This window comes from Colossoma macropomum, unplaced genomic scaffold, assembly GCF_904425465.1.
Source record: "Colossoma macropomum unplaced genomic scaffold, Colossoma_macropomum, whole genome shotgun sequence".
NCBI lineage: Eukaryota > Metazoa > Chordata > Actinopteri > Characiformes > Serrasalmidae > Colossoma > Colossoma macropomum.
In genome coordinates this window covers 50,211,512-50,233,726 of record NW_023494789.1, presented here as the reverse complement: position 1 = coordinate 50,233,726, position 22,215 = coordinate 50,211,512, and the positions used below count along the sequence as shown (strand labels likewise).

General features: G+C 41.5%; 1 protein-coding gene across 1 annotated transcript in view; it reads right to left on the bottom strand.

The window, feature by feature from the left end:
• Positions 1–8,872: 8,872 nt before the first annotated feature.
• Positions 8,873–22,215, bottom strand: part of mmp24 (matrix metallopeptidase 24) — a 64,467-nt gene continuing 51,124 nt past the window's right edge. The window contains exon 9 of the mRNA XM_036571569.1: positions 8,873–11,109. Within this exon, the coding sequence (XP_036427462.1) occupies positions 10,772–11,109 (338 nt within the window). The 3' untranslated portion in view covers positions 8,873–10,771. The remainder of the gene's footprint in view (positions 11,110–22,215) is intronic.

The following is a 22,215-nucleotide window of genomic DNA, read 5'->3' as shown; positions in this document are numbered from 1 at the left end:
GCTGACACAGCTGCCTAAAAACCATAGAAACGGACCTTAAACAGAAGTGAGGACCCTGTTGGGGTTCATCCTAAAGTTAGGACAGGATTTAGGAGGTTTAGTCTAGTTAGGATGTTTGTGTGATGCTGTTTTCTTATCTGGAGTTCATGATGAGATTATGAAGGTAGGAACTGTTATTCTGGAATAGCTACTGTACTAAATTCAGTCGTCATGGTGACTAAACAGATCAGACTTCTGACTTAAGATGTTTCTGTAATACGACCCTGTGGACTGTGGGATTACATCAAAATGACCATGCGAAAGAAATTCACCACATCGCTGATTTTTTTATTTTCTTTTATTGACATTTCTTTGTTAATAGAACATGGTGATATTATTAGGTACACAGTGTAGAACTGCTGACTTAAGGTTGAAAATAAAAAGACAATTTTAATCTTTATGGAATTGAAAAAGTTCTTGCAAATAAAGCTGAAATATCTATAATATTAAATCAATACAGTTTAAAATCAATTTAAAGTCATTCTTAAGAATGATAGCATTGTACAAGATGTGTGAACTCATAGGCTTCTCTTACAGAGTGAAAGAAAAATCCCCAAAAAATTCAGTTTGTCACCGTATTTACATGAGCCGTGAGCAAGGCTGAGCGGACAGCAACGTCTGACCTGTAAATCTGACGGATATCAAAAGAGCCACACGGACAGAATCTGTGTTGGTCGGCTTAAATTACGAAGCAACGCGTGTTTCGTCCAAAGAAACGAAAAGAAAAAAGGATTTATGTACAGTTTAAAATTTTTAAAAAGCAAATAAAAATAACTTTAAAGCTATTTCAGATAAAATCTCACATGTAATCAATCCTCTGTAGGCAAAGAACATAAACAAGTTGTTCCTGTAAAATTCTGGACTACCTCTGATATGTTTTTAATCTTCCTATTGTTAGTCTCATAAAAGGACTATAGAAACCAAAGGCAACAGCAGGTATAGGTTAAGAGTGGCTGTCGTCCAAAGCCACGATTTCACCCATAAAAAGAGGCAAATCACCAGAGAACTCCTTTCCACGTGTTCCTGTGCAGTTCTGTTTATGTTCCAGTTGAACCAGGTATCTCATGGATTCGCCCTGACTTTAAACTAAACTGTGTAGAATACTCTGTAGACATTAAACGATAAATATTGTAAATAGTTAAATCTTTCTGTTGCTACAATATACAGCGCTGGAGAAAAGTCTTAGGCTGCTGAGAAACTGTTTATCTGGGCAGTGAGTTTGTTTTCACCAGTGAAAACACTGTATAACATTAGAATAAATACATATACACAGATCAGGCATAACATTCTGACCACCTCCTTGTTTCTACGCTCATTGTCCATTTTATCAGCTCCACTTACTATATAGGTGCACTTTGTAGTTCTACAGTTACAGACTGTAGTCCATCTGTTTCTCTGATACTTTGTTAGCCCCCTTTTACCCTGTTCTTCAGTGGTCAGGACCCCCATGGACCCTCACAGAGCAGGTACTATTTGGGTTGTGGATCATTCTCAGCACTGCAGTAACACTGACATGGTGGTGGTGTGTTAGTGTGTGTTGCGCTGGTCTGAGTGGATCAGACACAGCAGTGCTGCTGGAGTTTTTAAACACCTCAGTGTCACTGCTGGACTGAGAATAGTCCACCAACTTAAAATATCCAGCAAACAGCGTCCTGTGGGCAGCGTCCTGTGACCACTGATGAAGGACTAGAGGATGACCAACACAAACTGTGCAGCAGCAGATGAGCTATCGTCTATGACTTTACATCTACAAGGTGGACTGACAAGGTAGGAGTGTCTAATAGAGTGGACAGTGAGTGGACACAGTGTTTAAAAACCCCAGCAGCACTGCTGTGTCTGATCCACTCATACCAGCACAACACACACTAACACACCACCACCACGTCAGTGTTACTGCAGTGCTGAGAATGATCCACCACCCACATAGTACCTGCTCTGTGAGGGTCCATGGGGGTCCTGACCACAGGGGGCTAACAAAGTATCAGAGAAACAGATGGACTACAGTCTGTAACTGTAGAACTACAAAGTTCTGATAAAATGGACAATGAGCGTAGAAACAAGGAGGTGGTCATAACATTATGCCTGATTGGTGTAAACATAAATGCAGTAAAGAGTGATGTCAGTAAAGTTATTGATATGTTGGGTTTGGTTCCTGACGTCACATGGATTTGTACATTTCCATCAAATCACAATATATCGTTTATTTATATTTACTCTAATATTAGTGTTTTAAGCAAATAAATCTTTACTGCCCACATAAATGGCTTTACTGATCATTTCCCCAGACGTTTTGCACAGCACTGTCCCCTCATCATAATCCTAAAGACATCAATAACTCTGATAAATGTAACTCTGATGTTTTAAATACTTCACTCTTTTCTTTAAGACAATATGCAGTAGTTTGAACATGTGCTGATGTATGCAGCACCATCATGCTCAGTGTTCTGGGGCCTCATTTATAAAATATACTCCCATTTTATTCTCAGCTTTTGTCTTGGAATCATTTTTTAAAATGTTAACAAATCACACACTGAAACGCCTGCAGCACTGCAGTCACTGACACTGAAATGTTTATGTTTGTACATCGATCTACACACATTTCACATAAAGTTCCTAGTTTAAATTATGAATTTTCACATATGATCAATTTTAAGTGAACCTGAGACCAAAACTGACCTATTTTAGCTCCTTAGTTTGTGTTCCTGGTCATATTAAGCATGATTCATATCATATTTTGGGCTGTCACTATGGATTAGTATTAGTAATCGAGTAGTGATTATTTTGACAGTTAATCTACAAACTACAAACGTATGTGCATTAGTGAGATCCTGCTGGTGTGGGTTTCCTCTTTTTCTCAATTTTGGCAAAATGTCTAATTGTGATTTTTCTGACCAATATTGTGATTACGATTTACATTGCAATTGTTTATAACTGAAGTATAGGTTAAGGTGTGGGCCTTTTTGGTTTGGCTAAAATAAATACATCCTGGTAAGAAAGGAGAATGACTTTAAGAGCAAATCTGTGTTCCTGTTTTATAAATGAGGCCCCCGATTCTTAAACTAGGCTTGTGATGTCCGTAAATATCACCACTCTAGAGTGACCGTAACATCTGTGTTATGTTCCTCAGATCTCACAGCTCCTCTGTAAAGAGTATGTACTTTCCTTTTAAACACAAGGGAGCTGACAAACTCCAAAAAACCTGTAGATCCATCTATTTTACCAATAAATTCGTTCCACTAAGATGTCACTGCCATCACAAGAATATTGTTCAATATATTCACAAGTATAAAATGAGAAATTGCCTATTTTCATTCTCATAAAAGACATTTAGTCCATCCTCAGAACGAGGACTACTAGAGCAGCTTTTCCTTAAGGTTGTGTTTATCCTCTCACTCCACCGCCGTCTCATAACAACGGGAAACACCGACTGCATCATCAAAGGATTTAGCAATAAGGTACAATATGTCCAAAAGTTTGTAGACACTTTCTTCTGTAATGAAGGGTGTTAATAGTGAGTTTGTGCTGCAGTAACAGCCTCTACTCCTCTGGAAAGGCTTCTAGATGTTGGAACATTGCTGTGAGGATTTGATTGAGCATTAGTGAGGTCAGGTACTGATGTTGGATGGTCAGTTCTGGATCAATAATCATCCCAAAGGAATTGGATGGAGCTCCATCACTCCAGAGAACACAGTCCCACTGCTCCACAGCCCAATGCTGGGGGGCTTTATACCCCTCTAGCCCACGCTTGGCATTGGACATGGTGACCTTAGGCTCGTGTGCTGCTCCAGACCGTCCCATTCTATTGGTCAGTCCTTTTCTATGGACATTATACAAATTGTGTCAGCAATGGGTGCAACTGTGCTCAATTATAAGGGGCGTCTGGATACTTTTGGACATATTGTGTGTATATATATGAACTAGCTGGAGATATCATAGAAGTATGTTAAAAAACATAGTAACACTTTACTGAAGGGCAGCATTCATAAGCCTTTCATGTCAACTGACAAACTAACAGGCGTCTCATTTGTCATAAAGGCTACTTTTGATGTCGTTTCACATCTGTAAGTAACTCTTGTTGGAATAAGCCTTTGTAAACGTCTATGCAGGCTTATGTAGGTGTTGTGTTGCCTTATGAACGCTGCCCTTCAGTAAAACCAAGAACATTTAAACACGGAACGCATTCGTATGTGCTACAACACCAAACTGAACCCAAGTCTCCGAGTTATTTCGGCTCTCGTCACCCAACGCCAGTTCATCAGACCATTCAGAGTTGAGGAAGACGATCAGTGAAGCACAGTGTGTTCCATTTAAAACATCCCACCCAGGACGTCATGTACCCAAGCTCTACAACGCCTCCATCACCACAGAGCTGACTGGCAGGTGCTTGAATCAGACTCTTATCTGAGAGACAAAAACACTGGAATCTGCAGGCACAGACGTGTAAAAGCCTGTTGCTGTTTTTTGTGCCATTTCTCTGCCCACAGCCAAGCTGCTCACAACGTACAGTACTGTGCAGGAGTCTCAGGCAGCCTTGGGGATTGTGTGAAACTATTGATCTCACTAAGTGAGATTTCGCCAGGAAAACATTAGAATGAATACAGATATACGATTTACCAATTAAGTGAGAAATAAGCAACACCATATGTTAAAAAATGATTTTTTGCTCAAATCCGATCTCTCCGGCACGATGGTTCACACTTGTTTATGTAAGTGATTCAAATCCGTCATTAATGTGAACGAACCAGCGTCCTGAAATGACCCTCATGAGCTCATCCTACTCAGTAACGTCACGTGAACGAATCACGTTCATCATCAGCACAAACTAACGAGCAGAACGAGCTTCACTGAAGATAATTAACTCTGATCAAGAAAATAGGGTAACACTTTCTATGAATGTCACCTTTGTAAGCATCTATGAACACATTTATAACATGTTATAATGCATTCATACAGCATTACAAACATGATTATAAACATTTATAAAAATGAATTACACTTTATAGCCATGTTTATTATACATTATGAATTGTTAATATAATGCATTATAAGTAGTGTTGATAACATGTTATACTGTCAGTGCCAAAGAAGTCAGTCCCAGCTTGGAGAGTGTAAAGTAAAGACAAATACCAAGCTAACGGTGGTGAACATTACCTTTCCCACATTGGGTAAAACACTGATGGCAGCTCTAGTTTAAACTCTGACATTTGAAGCCTGTAATGTGCTTTACTGTGAATGTTTTAGTGTTTCAGTAAATCCTTCAGTAAATACTTCAACTTGAAGCCTCACTCTGAACACTGGAGGAGGCTTTAGTACAGTACGCTTCACTTTACTTAGAGCGGACAAATACGACTTATGAGCTCTTATAATTTGTTATGATCAGTACTTATAATGTATTATGTTAACAATTCATAATGCATAATAAGCATGGCTATAACGTCTAATGCATTTTTATAAATATTTATAGCCATGTTTATAATGCCTTATGAATGCATTATAACATGTTATGAATGTATTTATAGATGCTTACAAAGGTGACATTCATAGAAAGTGTTACCGAAAATGGTTCTATATAGAACTATGAACACTCAAAAAACCCTTTGCATGATTAAAGGGTTCTTTGCATCGTGAAAGGGTTCTTCACATTGCAGAGTGCTGTAGATGGTTCTCTATAGAACCTTTTTGAAAAGGGTTCTGCTATTGTTATGATGTCAGGTCTGTAACAATAGAAGAACCCCTTTGGTCCTATAGAGAACCATTTTCAAAAAAGTGCTATATAGAAACATATACAGCACATTCTCCATTGCTCTGAAGAGCCACTTTTATCATGCAAAGGGTTCTTTGAAGCATCATTTTTAGGAGTGTACCGTATGTTTACTTCACATACATGCTGATGCCTGGTTCCACCTTTCAGTACTACGTTCTACGGTTCCATACAAGGAACACTTTCTAATTTCTCTGTGCATTAATAGAGAGTGATGTGTGCTCTCACAAGTGGAACGCAGCTCAGCCAATCAGATTTCAGAACTGGAACTGTCCATATAACTGATATTTTGATAAATATCAAAGATAAACAAACAAATACAGTAAAACATTTTTGTTTTTAGTGAAGTTGACATGTTAGTTAGTTGAGCTCAGGTTTAGTTCCTGACTTCTCGCTTTGTCCATCAGCAGCACCTAATTTAAATTAATGAAGGATTAAAGGGGAATTCCACCGATGTTTCAAAATTTTAGGATAATTCAGCAGTTAATATATAAATAAAGTCATTCAGAGTGGGTTGTTGTGAAATTCTTAATTTGTAGTGAAACTTGTGTTGTTCCTTTACAGTGGTGGTGAAAGGAACCAGGAGTCCCGATGTCCACAATGCAAACACAGTAATGTTGATAAAGGTGAAATAATGACCAAATCTGAAAAATTAAGTTTTCTTAGGGACTATTTTCCCTGTAGAACACCGCTCATGTATCCCTCCACCATGAATGGATTAAAATAAATTGATTAAAATATGTTTTAGACCCAAAATCGATCACAAAACTACTGTCTCTGACACTAGCATTCATAACAACTGAGTGTAATAACTTTCTGTGAGGGAGCTTTTAGAGGTGGACGTCTGGTTCCTATCACCACCACTGTGAACAGTTCTGACAAAGCATTTCACACCAAACCACTCTGAATGACTCCGTTGATATGTTAACCATTTAGTTATGCAGAAATGTTGAAAAATCAGTGGAGTTCCCCTTTAATTAGATAAAGCAGGTATTGTATGGTAACTGTAAGTACTGGACGTCCTTCAGGAGAGATTTGGAAATGGTTAAACTTACACACGCACATCAGATTACAATATTTGCATATTTGTATTTATTCTAATGTTAATGTATTTCCTAACAAATGTTTGCTGCCCAGATAAACGGCTTTGCGGATCATTTTCTCAGATGGGCTAAGACTTCTGCACAGTGCTGTCGATTCCGGTGAAATAAGTGACACAGAGAGATTAATCAACAGGAGTGGAGAGGAGGGAAAGCACAATACTTCTGCTTATGGCACAAATTTATGTTACGGGATGCCGGGCTAACTAGAGTTCCTAACGGAACGTCTCCCCTTTGAAATGACAGTGAACTTAAATAGACTCAAGAACGTATCGAATAGGCCATAGCAAGTTTTAAGACAAGGCACAATGTCTTAAAGAAGGCCCAGAAGCTGTTTTAAGGCAGACACACAAACATACACAGAGATAATTAGGGTGAGAAGTTGTTTGGAAGACCAGAGAACACAGAAACGTGGATAGAAAGGTATTTTTCTCATTCAGACACGTCTGATGGCACCAAACATAGCTACGTAAATTAAAAGATCACAACGTTCCACTCACCCCAGATGTCGTTTTTCAGCTAAGCTCTTTTTAGTGTAGCGCTGCAGCTATGAGGCTAACACTGGAAGTCAATAGTCACCCAAATCCTTTCAGTAAAAACATCCTCAAACCTTCAAGCTCTTCATTAAGTTGGTGCAGACTTGAGGTTTAGGACACAGCGTGTATTTAAGGAGGGATATATTTACAGAAAAGAATTTGGGTGACTATTGACTTCTAGTGTTTGCAATGTTAGCCTCGTAGCTCCAGTTTATAACTAAAAAAGCTAAATTTGGGTAACAAACGTGTCTCAGCTGATCGACTATATCTGGGATAAGTGGAAAATTGTGTAAATTCGATTTTTTTTCCCCAATTCACTTCTTTAATGACATTATTTTTGAGAAAACATTCATATTGACTGACCATTCAGAGTTGAAGAACATGTATTCAGAGTATAATAACCTTTCTGTGTCCAAATCTGAACTGCTACTGAATGTAAAACATGTCAAAGATGTAAGTCTATTCATTTCAGTGAATAAATGTGACAGAACTTGAGTGGGAGATCAATCCAGTGATGGAGTGCACAGACAGAACAGAACAGAGGAGAAGCCAAATTCTACCCACTGCAGATTCATGCCTCATTGAATAGTGAATGCTGTATGTACAGTACACTAATTATTCTCTGCGGGAGAAACAGAGCCACTGTTGTATTGAGATAAATGGAGTTTTTTCACTTTTCGGAAAAATTGCAGTGGTCGTGGCCAATAATAATGCAAGATTTCAAAGTGAAGGCATATGAAAAGCTTTCTCTAGTTGGGACACAAAGATTTTCTTAAAGTCTTAATGTCTAGAAATCCATATCGTCAATAAGCACCGTCCTATATTTGCTTATAGCATTACAAAACATTCCCCCCTCATTTTCTGTCACAAAAAATTGGATATATTTAGGCTAATAACAAATAGTCCCACCAAACGTGACTATTAATATAATCACCACAAGCTTTTGTGGAGGAACGTTAGTAACCGTGAGTGAGGCATGCTCAGATGAAGTCCTCAGGTGTTACTCTTTTACAGTAACACTAAACAACTAATAAAAGCACTTGAAAACAAAACGAGATAAACTGATATTAGAAGCTGTTCACCACGTTTTCACCTTTAAACCATTTTAGTCTGAACCAAAACAGCTCCAACTCTTACTAATGAATACGTTCATTATACAAGCTGTACTGCTATTATTAGAGCTCTTTATAATAATCTATAATGAACCTGACACTGAGGACCAGTTTCACACACATGGATTGAAGGGAAACTCCACTGATTTTTCAGAATTCGAGAATAAATTGATTGTTAAAATGTAAACAGAGTCGTTCAGAGTGGTTTGGTGTGAAACGCTCTGGTCTAGAGAAACTTAAAGCCAGAACTGTTCACAGTGGTGGTGATAGGAACCAGGCGTCCACCTCTAAAAGCTCCCTCACAGAAAGTTACTACATGAAATGGTTATGAATTCACTGCCTGATGACTGAGACACTGTTTGACGATATTTCTGAGATACAATTTAAGCCTAACAATATATTTTTTGACATATTTCCATTGTAGTGGCTCATGCAGGACATGAAGCAAAACTGTCCAAAAAGAAAACTTATTTTTTTTTTTTATTCTTACAATGCAGAATCTTTACAATGAACCGTTTCATACTAAACCACTCTGAATGACTCTGTTTACATCTCAACAATTGAATTACGCAGAAATTTGGCAAAAATGGTGGAATTCCCCTTTAAGCCTAGCCTATAAATGTCAATGTAAAATCACAATTGGGAATTCTTTTAGTGTAGGCTTCTAGTCTGGGAAACTGGCCCTAATTCTCTCACAGACAATCTGTGGAATAAAGCACTCCTCTGCCACTGCATCGTCGGTTAAACATTAAAATATATGGTGTTATTTATTAAAACGTTTTTTAAAAGTGTGAAGATATGAAATGTGTGGATTTGAAGCTCCTCCAAGATGCATGAATTTGCAGAGTTTGTTATTTAGAAACAGCATGATAGTGCAAAAATCTGTGTTTCAGTGTCATCGTCTGCTTGTCATGTCGAAAACTAGCACTTTGGCCTCTGTTTGCGATTATTTGCATATTTGTAGAGGGAGGTGCATTTCCAGTATTCTGATATGTGTGACCAACAAACAAGGCCTTGCGTAAGAAAGTTACATCTACGAAAAATCTTCCCCAAAACAAACTTTGGACGGTTCCCGTGTTCAGCTGTACGAACGAGCCGACGCCAAAATGGTTTAAAGATGAATGATTGGTGATGTTCCCTGTTTACATTTAAACCAGACTCACAATCTTTTCCACAAATCCTTGTGATCTGTAAAAAATGCCACAATCTTAAACGAAATTCAAATGTGACTGTTTGTAAAAACACATTCCCACCTTGTTTTCTATTTAGGCAATACTGTGCTTATAAAAAATGACCCTTGATGAAAATGTAGGTAGTTATAATAGCAATACGTGACAGAAAAAGGGAATCCTAACTACAGGCAAATGGTTAAAACCACTGATAAACAGTCTGGGATTTAAGATGACTCTCCTTTATCCTTACGATTCAAAAAACAGACAACTTCAGGATATTAATCCTCACAGAAAACCACTCCTAATGCGGTGAGACGAAGAATCGCTGAAGAGGGAAAAGAGAGTGGGATCTGCTTGGTGCCTATTAAGTGAGAGCAACCTAGGAAAGGAGGAGAAGTAAGAAAGAAACCATGATGTCGTACCATGTTAGGCCGCCTGATCTCCTCGACAAGTCTGAGAAGAGATTGGCGAAAAAGACCCCTGGAGTGCCGGTGTTGACTCTTACAGTCGATAGATCAAAAAAGACTAGAATGATCAGCAAAACTTGGTATTCTTTTCTATGGCCTTTCTACCTACGTCGTTATTCGAGTCTTTAACATTTAATTTCTGCTGTTTTTGTTTTGTTTCTTCGACTAGTTCGATAATAATTCCTGTACAAGTCTGAGTCTGTGTGGAGAGCAAGACAAAAGATGTGCTGGCGTCTGGCTACTCTTGTTCTCCTCTGAGACACGGGGGTTAGGGTTCAGTGTGGTGGTCCTCAGACTGTTCACCTCAGCCAGACTGGAGTGCAGGGAGGGAAGGCGTAGGAGCGTAAGGCCAAAGCGATGGTGCGGCTCCTGTCCACACGACCCAACACTCGCCCAGCAATCCTGTGCGGAAAAAAGAGACGTTTTTGTTTTGTCACAGATGGAACGACATGGACTCAACCACGTCTCGATTCCCTTCCCCTCGGTTTACGACACAGTCAACAGGCACTGGTCATGTAGGTGCTTCCAAACGTCGTCTTAGCCCTCGCTAGCGGTCCTCTAGTCAGTTCAGCGCCCCCAGCCTGTCATACCCACTCCTGCACCGGATGTTTGTAGTAGGTCACGTGCTGTGGAACCGCTTTGTTCTTGAACTGGAAGATGGTATAAACGAGGACCAGAATGCACAGGGACAAAATGCAGGGGATCACCACCGCGATCGCGTTTACAGTGCTTGGCACGTCGTTGATGGCAACCATGATGTCGACGTCGTCGTGAGGGAGGTGCCTGTCCTTGTTCTTCTCCATTTCTGACTGGTCGCAACCCATCCAGTCCTTGAGGATCGACTTGGGGTAGCCCGGTTCCACCGTCAGCTTCTGGTTGTCAAACTTCCAGTAGTCCTTTCCTTTGTAGAAGTAGGTGTAAACTGGAAAGAGGATCGGAGAGAAACATGATCAGTTCTACAGAATCATTATTTAATCTGACCTCTTAAACCCGTGTGTGGTGTTCAAGTCTGTGGGACCCATTTTCAATGTTTACCAAAAGAAAAAATGATGTGATTTATTATTATTTCACCCTCAATTATTCAGCAGCCACACATGAACACTGCAGGCTAAAATCACCCACATGTGAAAATACAAATGCAAGCACATGTTATGTGATGATTCTGAGTGGATAAAAACATTACTCATCTCATAAACGTCCTCCGCTGAACATTTTGTTGCAGTAACACAAAATAAACAGACTCTCTTTAATGAAAGAAAAACAAACGTAAATAAAAAAAGCACTATTTCCAGAGCATCTGGTTTGTTTCTGACCAAAACACGAATTAAGTCGTAAGCGGGAACTTCCGAGGAGGACCTGAAGGCAGCGGTAAACGCACCCTTCATGAGCATTTTACTGCGGCCTTACAGATGCTCACGCGGTGAACATGGAAGAGTGATGTATAATAAAGTGTTTATCAAAGTAAATGTTTGCTTTTACATGCAGACCGAGACGCATGACCTTTCCAGACAACTCGCTTCATATTCATGAGGATGTATGTACATGTCCTTCTAAAGGTTCAAGGACAGTTTAGAAAATTCTACTCTTATACAATCCTGAGAGTCTGATTGCAAAGGCCAGATAAGCAGATGACAGGGTCGCCATGACTACAACACAAAAATAGACATTTTATTTACTATCCAAAACCACCAGTGAACCTACACGAGTCTTCTGAGTTTATATGGAATGTTGATGATGGAAAATAGTCATAGATCTGAAATGATGTTTTCTTTGGGGACTACTTTGCCTCACAACACCCTGTATCCCTCCACCATGAATGGATTTTAAAAAATATGTTTTACACCACAATCTTCTGAAAACTATCGGAAAACAGTGTCTCAGACATCAGGCCCCATATTCATAACCATTTCATGTAGTAACTTTCTGTGAGGGAGCTTTTAGAGGTGGACGTCTGGTTCCTATCACCACCACTGTGAACAATTCTGACTCGGCAAGTTTCTCTAGAACAGAGCGTTTCACACCAAACCACTCTGAATGACTCTGTTTACATCTTAATCATTGCAGTATGGAGAAATTTTGAAAAATCAGTGGAATTCCCCTGTAACATACCCTTGTTAACTTGCTACTTGCCACTGCCAGTGTTAACAGTGTTTTATTTATTTATGTAGTTTGATTTCTTTCCTTTGCTGAAAAACTCTATTTTTTATATTCATTCATTCATTCATTCATCATCATTAACCGCTTAGTCCAGACAGGGTCGCAGTTGCAGTTGGGAGAGCAGAGAATCCCAGACAACCCTGTCCCCCACAACTTCCTCCAGCTCATTCCGGGGGACCCCAAGCTGCTCCCAGGCCAACTTGGAGATATAATCCCTCCAGCAGGTCCTAGGACGACCCCGGGGTCTCATGCCAGTAGGCAGTGCCTGGTACATCCCCACCGGGACGCGTCCAGGGGCATCTTGATCAGATGCTTGAGCCACCTCAGCTGGCTCCTCTCAGTGTAAAGGAGTAGCGGCTCTACTCCGAGCTCCTCCCGGATGACCGAGCTCCTCACCCTGTCAGGCAGAGTGTAGCCCACCACCCTGCGAAGAAAGCTAATTTCTGACACTTGTATCCTCGATCTCATTCTTTCGCTCATTACCCACAGCCCATGACCACAGGTGAGGGTGGGGATGTGGACCGACTGGTAAACAGAGAGCTCTGCCTTATGGCTCAGCTCCCTCTTCGCCACTACAGTCCGGTACAGTGACCGCATTACTGCTGCCACCCATCCCAGCCTGCGGCCAAACTCACCATCCCTCTTCCCATCACTCACCAACAAGACCTGAGATACTTAAACTCCTCCACCTGGGGCAGGACCCTTACCCTTACCTGGAGTGGGCATCCCATCCTTTTTTACATGAGGTGGGTGTCCACCTCTATCAGAAGCTTGGCTCTGATTGGTCCATGAGTTGTATACGATCCATAACCCTGAACCTAACTGGCTCTGGAGCAGGTTGGGCATGCAGGTGATGTGTCCTGGTAAGACGTGATCCACTGTCCTGAGAACTCAGCAGAATTAACTACATTTAAACTTAGCTGGCTAAGCAATAAATCCTGCTTCGAGAGGCAGACCACAGATACAGTCCCACTACATGACGGCCCCCTCTTGTTCTTGTGCCCCCACCCTCAGCTCCCACGTTGAGTGGGAGGTTATGACACGGCTAGCAGAATCGATAATCGTGCACTCGAGGGACAGGAAGCACGATTTTATGCAGCAGCAGCACAAGTCAAACAGACTAGCTCACTCCGGTCCCCCGCAACGGTCCATAACCCCCCCACCACACCCCCCCAGCTGGACGCACACTGCCAGTGACTGCAAAATCAACCTAACACAGAGCAGCAGATTCACTTACGAAGCATAATGCAGTGAGCCTGAAAATACAGTTCTTTGTGCTTCACCTTGGCAGTGATCATACATAATCAATAGCGCATTATGCCTGTCAGGCGCAGAGCCGTTTGCCTGATTGATTTTGTTTAGCTTGAAGGTCCAGCTATCAGCTGTCAGTACCACTCCTGTTTAAGGTCACTGTACACTCCCAGAAAAAGGTGAGAAGGGTCCGGCTGCAGACATGCACCGCCAGCCTATTGATGATGTCAGTGCCGCTCTGCCACCACAGTGTTTTTGCCGGTTTTACGAGCGAAACACGAACTGCTGGTCAACAAGAACTACACTGAACGTATATTAGCGTTGCCATACTGATAATAAGGTAATTAAATATGTAAATTTTCAAAATAAAACCACGACGATCAGACATGAATGTCGGGTTTATTCACAGAAAAAACAAAAAGGCTACTGACAGTCATGACAGCCAAGCTGAAGGCGATTAGAACCGGTTATTAAAAACTGTAATACTGATTAAAAATAGAACTTATTAAGGATTATAGGAGGTTGTGACAACATACAGTCAACGTAGTACCGATTACCTTCGCTGTCTCGTCAACATCGTCACAACCTCCTAGAAAGTTGTCAGACAACATTGTCATAACTTTCTGAGGAATTACATTTCAACGTTGTGACAACGTAGAGAGAACCAAGCAGACGACGCTGTGGGCACCGAAACAGGACGTTGTTTCTTGGGCCCAATCCCAGTTCACGCCTCACCCCTACCACTTAGCCCTACGCCTCTATTTTGCGTGCTCACATCTAGGAGTAGGGTGTCCTGATTGTTGTTGAGATGGAGGGGTGGGGTGAAGTGTTGGGGCTACATGACCCTTCAAACGGAGGTTTTTCAGAGACTCCAAACAGAGAGTTATGAGAAAAAAAGAAAAAAAACAGCAGGATGGCTGAACAAGAGACCAAAGAAACACACAAATGTGAGAATTTTCTCTGTTAAGAAATTACAGTAACCACTGTATTATCTTAATTTAATGTCGTTTCAATGTATTATGGTCCTTTTCTTCATAAAAAGTTGCTGAAAATATGCTGATGTCTTGGTAGCTAGCTAGCCTTTCCATCTTAAAAACAGGAAAATTTGAACGAGAAGCTGGTGAATATCTGACTTCAGCCTTATATCCCCAAAGAATTAGGGGTGGGCAATAATAAAATACCCCCCCCCATTTGAAGGCATTGATGCCCTAAATGTAACTAAAGCCCAGCAGTGAGGAGCTGAACTTTACCCTCCTCTGCTGTCACTGCAGATTGGCAGGGTCGCCTACAGAGCAGCGCTGGTAGCTGTTAATGAAGCAATGCTCTTTTTATTTGAGGGTCCCATTTCAGAGGGAAGATTTCAACCACTACCCCGTAACACAGTTCCAGGGGGCAAAGTGACACTCGAATACAAGGACTAGGGGTAAAAATAAATGGGGTTGGGCTCACCTGGGCCTTGTCAGCACATATGACTCCTTTTCCCAACACTCCGGTTTCTGAGTGGTAACCATAATTGGCCCAAACCTATAAATGCTCATGTGGGCCATGTCAGCACATAGAAGAATCAACCCGAACCCCTTTGGCCAACACTCTGGTTTCCGAGTGCTACCAACACCTGATTCTAGCAAATCTATGAGAGAGCTGAGCCGACTCATATGTCATAGATGTCATAGATCAGCTGGGCTCGGGCTTTGTGCTCTCTGGGAGGATGCAGGAATGATGACTGGGTTGTTGACTCAGTACAGAAGTACAGAGGTCCCTATCCTTCCACACTGACCACTGCTGTTCCACAGTGATCACAGTGCACACAGGAACAGAGTGTCTACCATCACGTTTCCAAATCATGGTCAAGGATATTAAAAGATGTTTACATTCATCTTATTATTAAAATGCAAATCTGTAATTAGAAATACTCCCTTTCACATATTTGCAATACCCTCATGTGCAAAACCACAGCTGCTACATTCTTTTATATCCACTCCCTTTATTTTACTGATTTTACTTTTATAATCTTATTTAAAATTATTTTAATAGTTTAATTTTCTATTTTTCTTTTTTTTATATTTTTAAATTATATAGTCTTTCTTTTAATATCTTGCATTTTATATTTTACATTAGCCTATACACCAATCAGGCATAACATTATGACCCATCTGTGGTCCATCTGTTTCTCTGCATACTTTGTTAGCCCCCTTTTACGCTGTTCTTCAGTGGTCAGGAACCCCATGGACCCTCACAGAGCAGGTACTATTTGGGTGGTGGGTCATTCTCAGCACTGCAGTAACACTGACGTGGTGGTGGTGTGTTAGTGTGTGTCGTGCTGGTCTGTGTGGATCAGACACAGCAGTGCTGCTGGAGTTTTTAAACACCTCAGTGTCGCTGCTGGACTGAGAATAGTCCACCAACCAAAAATATCCAGACAACAGCGTCCTGTGGGCAGCGTCCTGTGACCACTGATGAAGGACTAGAGGATGACCAACACAAACTGTGCAGTAGCAGATGAGCTATCGTCTCTGACTTTACATCTACAAGGTGGACTGACAAGGTAGGAGTGTCTAATAGAGTGGACAGAGAGTGGACACAGTGTTTAAAAACTCCAGCAGCTCTGCTGTGTCTGATCCACTCGCACCAGCACAACACACACTAACACATCACCACCACGTCAGTGTTACTGCAGGGCTGAGAATGATCCACCACCCAAATAGTACCTGCTCTGTGAGGGTCCATGGGGGTCCTGACCACTGAAGAACAGGGTAAAAGGGGGCTAACAAAGTATCAGAGAAACAGATGGACTACAGTCTGTAACTGTAGAACTACAAAGTGCACCTATATAGTAAGTGGAGCTGATAAAATGGACAATGAGCATAGAAACAAGGAGGTGGTCAGAATGTTATACCTGATTGGTGTATTTTTTGCTTTATTCCTAGTTTAATCTACTTTTGTTTACGCACTGTTAGGATTGCTACCCTGTGCAATGACAATAAAGAATCTTGAATCTTGTTTTCCTTTGGCGAAAGCATTTAAAGATAAATGTGTAAAAAAGGAAAAAAAGAGCAGCTTCTTTGCAAGAACAATGACTCTTCTCTAACAGCAGACCTAAAAGCCATGTCACCTTAAAACACTGAAACCTTTTACACACGGTTCGTGTCTAGCCTAGTGCACTTCCTTTGCTGTCGTCAGTTCAGCTTGTCATCAGCTGTCAGTTACATGAGCTCTCCGGTCGGCTTGCTTGCTTTAGAGGAGCTCGCTCTGCAGAACCCTGGCACCTTACTGAAGATTACACGCGCACAGCAGGTGAACTCAACGCGCTCAAAGTAACCAAATGGATTATGCATGTTATTTAACGCTGCTGTGTTTTTGAAAAGATCACCTTATCCAAAAAAAACCTGTGGTTGAAGTCAGCATGGCTTTCCATTTACCTGTCTCTGCCCTGAGCATTACACTGTATGACAACAGAGTTCATGATTTGGATTTATTGTGCGACTAAACTTTTAGGGGCAGAGGTGGAGGAACATGAATCATAGCCAAAAGCGATGTATCTCTTCCTTTGCTCCCTACGCCAAACCGATGCTGCTATCAAATAACCACTGAGGGTGACTCACAGCCAAAACAACCACCGTCGACACAACAACACAGCAGAGCACTGCGCCAAATAAGGACTAATCCTTTACTCTATAGTGATGATCACAGCACAAGAGACACCTACACAAAGCTCTATGCTACACTGCACAATGCTGAGTGATGAAATAACTATAGTACTAATAATGGTAATCTGTACATAGCCGGGATTGATGGGCACGCTGGGCGTGGTGGCCCAGTTTGGGTCCTCTTATATATTTTTACCTTTGCTGGGAATCAATATAGTGATTTATAACCCCACTCAGTCTGGACTACCAACATTTATTTAGGATGTTTTCATGTTTTCACACCTTTTTCACTTTTTCAAGTCTGTAGAATCCAAACCCATCACGTAACCAGGGAGCTGGCCGTATGTCTGGAGAGCTGAAGTTTATTTCTTGTGTGCAGGTACCAGACATTTAGCCAGCCTGTAAAACAATGGAATGATTCAGTTTTATAGCTGCACTGATGCCAAGATTAGGACCAGCCTATACATGACAAGTCCCATGTGGGACAGACATGACCATGTGGCAGAACAGAATGTTCTAAATACAACCACAGTGCAGGCACAGAGAACACTGAACATAATGACATACACACATTAAGCCAGGCGTACACTGTGTGACTAATTTCATGATCGGGCGGTCATCGGCTGTCGTTTGCCGTGCAGTGTGAGAGGGGAAACGATGCCTGATTAACTGCTCAAACGAGCTCCGATTGAGCAGTCGGACGATCGGATGGATTTCCGACCTGTCAGAAATGTTGGTCGCTTGTCTCCCAGTGTGATCAGCCTCACGAACCGATTTCTCAAAATCGCACCCAAAACCACGCACAATCACAACCACAGAGGCAAAAATAAGTCCACATTTGCGGCACCAGCGTCCGTATATGCCGACTTTGCTCCATTTGACTGAGTTGAACTGCGAGAGTACAAATAAATAGTGTGTTTTTGTCTTCGTAGAGCTGCCTGGAGACCGCCTGGTCCTCAGCTTCAGTGCAAAGTGTAGCACAAGTTAGCTAAGCTGCTGTGGTCAGTGGCTGAATCTCAAACAGCCCCCTACTTCCTGCACACTAAGTTCTGGCTTCTACACCAAAATAGTGTCCTGTTTGTCCAGTATGGAACTGGGCACACACGGCTGAATCTCTATTTATTAGACATGTGATGCACTTTATGGTGCAGGAGCCACTATTTTAACATGTGGTGCACTCTGTAGGGAGCAGGGAGCCGTTTGAGATTCAGCCAGTGTGTTGATCAGGACAACAGCATGCTGTTTTGAATGAAACAGCTGTGTTGTAGACTGAGCGCCTGTAGGGGCTGCGTTTTACGTGCAGTGTGAGCTCCGCGTCGCGTCATCTCAGTCGGACCGAGTGTTTTCGTACAGTGAGAGTGTATAAATCGCAGGCTTTGGCCGAACATGAGGGGTGATTCAAACGTACAGTGTGAGTCACCAAAGAACAAGATTTCGAAAATTGCACAGTGTCTGCCTGGCTTTTCAGAGCTATACAGTCATTCATTCCTCCCTTAGAACATACTATAAAATGTATGTTCTTACAGCGTAATCAATCTATGCTTTCCTCTTACAGGCAATGGGGGAAATGAAGTGTCTCCATGTGTTTCGTTCAAGTTCTTTATTATGCAGCTTGTCGCAGTGGTAGCCATCTTATCTTCTTGTTTAATGTTTCAAAAGAGGCAATACTTCTTCTCCAAAACAGAAGGCGGAAGGGTTGATGTGTCCAAATCAGAATTTAGGCTTTTGTGACATTTTATCGTTTTCATTTGGTTCGGTTGGCTTCACACTGCAACTGCACCAAATTATGCACAGATGTGTTCACTGATTGGTCTGAAATTTGGTGGGGATACAAGCACTCAGCTACTCTCACATTTGCCTCCATTAGTGCCAAAAAACAACCTTTTTTAACTTTCACTACCCGATCATTGTGTTAAATCCAGATCTATCCTTCACATATGTTCTTGAAATCAATGCACTATCCTACCCATCACACTGCATGAAATGGTAAACGTATCACAACTAAAACAGTGAAAATAAACCCCACTTGATCTCTGCGTTTGTACTGTTGACTGGATTGCCACATTGAGGTCAGGTCGCTGATGCTTGGCCAAGAATAGGTTCCACGTTCTGTGCAGCAAAATCAAATGCATTGCTTGTTATTATTTTATGCAGTTCATGGTGCAAGAGCGATACGAGTGTCTATCACGAGTCAAACGTCAAAACAAGCAGACACTACAGCACTGACGTGCTAGAAGAAGGGAAAAGCAAAACAATGCCCACCGGCAGTGAAGTGAACCAGGGTTCAGCCAGACATGCATTTCAATACCAGTTTTAACAATCACTCATTCATCTTAAGAGCCATCTTAAGGGCTGTCTCATTACTTCTGCTACCTTGTTGATTGGCAAGCTAAAGGCTAATGGCTAACAACAGAAATAAAGGCTCTACACTACCAAGTCTCTACACCAGAGCATTTGGCATTTCCCTAACACTAGAGGGCGCTCCTGAGCGAGTCCAAAATGAATGGGTTAACATGGAGCATTTGAGCAAAATCATTTTTATAGTTTAATAAATGCTTAAACATTTTTAATATAAAAGAATATAATCATTTCCTGAACACAGAACAGCATAAAACATTTTCACACCACAGTTATATTCGTAAAAGCTTTTAAACTCCAGTTATAAAAGTTTAAAACTGCGTCTCATGTACGTTCATGACCGCAAACAGCCAATGAGCTGCTCCGCTCGCCAACCAATCAGCACTCAGTAGTGGTAATGCCAGCATCCTGCTGCTCAAAACATACAGGTGAGCTTTCTCTGCTTTTTTAGTGAAATACATCCTTCTACTTTCTAAAATTAAAGGAAAGTTCTGGGCGAGTGATTAGAAACTATTTAACTTTTAGTTTTAGATTTTTAGCTCCATTTACTCCCATGCATTGAGGACTCGCTCGTGGGCGCCCTCTGCTGTTTAGCAGTCCTGTTTTTGATAAAACAGCGTGGGGGGATAGGAAGAGGCCAGGCTCCTCATAAACCAGCACTCAAATAGCCAGATAAAGCAGTTATTCACACATTTTATGTGCATTATGTTTAAACTTCTCAAAAAACCACTGAGTTACAGAGTTTGCATTGTTAGCTGTTAGTAGCCGTTAGTGAGGCTAACCTAGCCAAAGGTGGTGCTTTCCATTTGAAAAATCCTGACCGACTTATCCCAAACACACGGACACCGCATTACGTTTTATGACGATGTCCAGTCTGTAGCCCGCGTGCATATCTTTCTCTGAGGCTGTATTAGCGGATTAGCTTGGTTTCATCAGATCTGCTAAAGCAGTGTTTGATGCAGAAACATCTATCTTATTATTAAGGAATCTTATTCCCTTATTTAGTTTAATACTGCTCAACTTCTATCTTTATACACTGTCAGAAAACTGTGGAGGTACATTTTTCTGTTCGTCAAGGTACAAACAATGTAAATGTGCCCTCAGAAGGTCCAACTGTTTACCCTAAACAAGGTTTTCCCAGGCAAAAATACATATTTGTACCTCTTCATATCATCTAATTTTTTAAAACAGTACAATACAATAAAAAGCCTGGAGACGAGACGGGGTGTGTGGAGTCAGTACAGCTTAGAACATATCATTTCAGTGGATTATGGTTCAGTTATGTTCCCTGACTAAAGGTACTGAGATGGAGCCTTGAGGGTTCCACCCCAGTGACAAGAGGGGAACTGACCCAGTAACAGTTTAGTACCTTTATTTCTGAGAATGTATGGTTGAAAACACTCAAGTTAGAGCCCAGGGAGACAAGAGGGATACGGACAAAACCTGCCCTTACTAGTATTTAAGCAATAGAGCACGAGAGGGAGTGTGTTATCGCGAAATATTGGCGATAACACACTCCTCGAGTGTTCTATTGCTACAACAGTTAAATAAATAAAGTAATAAATTAATAAACTGGGCCGTGAACGCGGCGTTTAATATGTTTTAATGTTCGCAGTTCCTTCACCAAATTATAGTTCCTTAACAAGCAGCTTGATGCTACGTCAGAGTAACGAGCTCCGCCCACTCGCTGCTCAGTCTGCTGTAAGCCTCGCCTTTTGAAGTTCAGACTGAGCCATAAAACTGCCGCAATATCAATTTCAGCTCAGTTTTGTCCGTTTTTGCCAGATCAGTATTAATGTTGTTTTGTTCCAGCCAGTCTGTAAAGCATCTTACAGCCCATTTAGTTTGGCGAATGGTGTTGGGTTCATTTCTGGCTGATTCCAGGTTGTTTAGCTGTTCTTCTGTCTCAGCTGCCGACTGAAAAGCTGCTCAGTGGTGATGACAGTTTGGGAATTTAGTGTCGTCTCATCTTCAGAGTCTGACCAAATCGGCTGTCGGTCAAACGTGATCTTAAAAGTGTCCATTTTCTGTTTGTGGCAAAGTAAGAAGTAAAAACGTTCAAATGTCTTGAGCGTCTCCTACAGCTGTCAAAGTCGTTGCTTAGCAACGGCGTCTCAGGAGTGATACAGCATTTGTGAAAAAACGTGATGTTATGGTGAAATAACAGCACAGTTAGAACGCCTCTCAACCAATCAGCTTGCGTGGGCAGAACTAACTGTTGTATAATTCCACACTAAACATCTAAATCTGTGAAGGGCTTTAAAATGAAGCGTGAAGCTTCTATGCGCCAGGAAGCCACAATCTCATCCCACATGTAGACAGAGCGTCTGATATCTAAGCTAAGCTGGACACAACTATTGTGATTTTGTCAGAGCCGTTCTGCGGCGCATGTCCCAGTGAACACTTGTCCGTGTCTTCTGCAAGCTGCTCTGTGTGCTGTGACTGAGCCTTCGCGTCAGTATAGACGCTGGGAGTTTCTGCACTGTGTCGATTGACGCAAAGCTCCTTAGCTGTTGGGTTCATGTTAGTTCAGAGTCGCAGCGCTACTGGATGCTCCAAGAACTTCATTCTAAAACATTTCCTCTGATTTCCTGAACATTCCTAAGTTTGTTTAG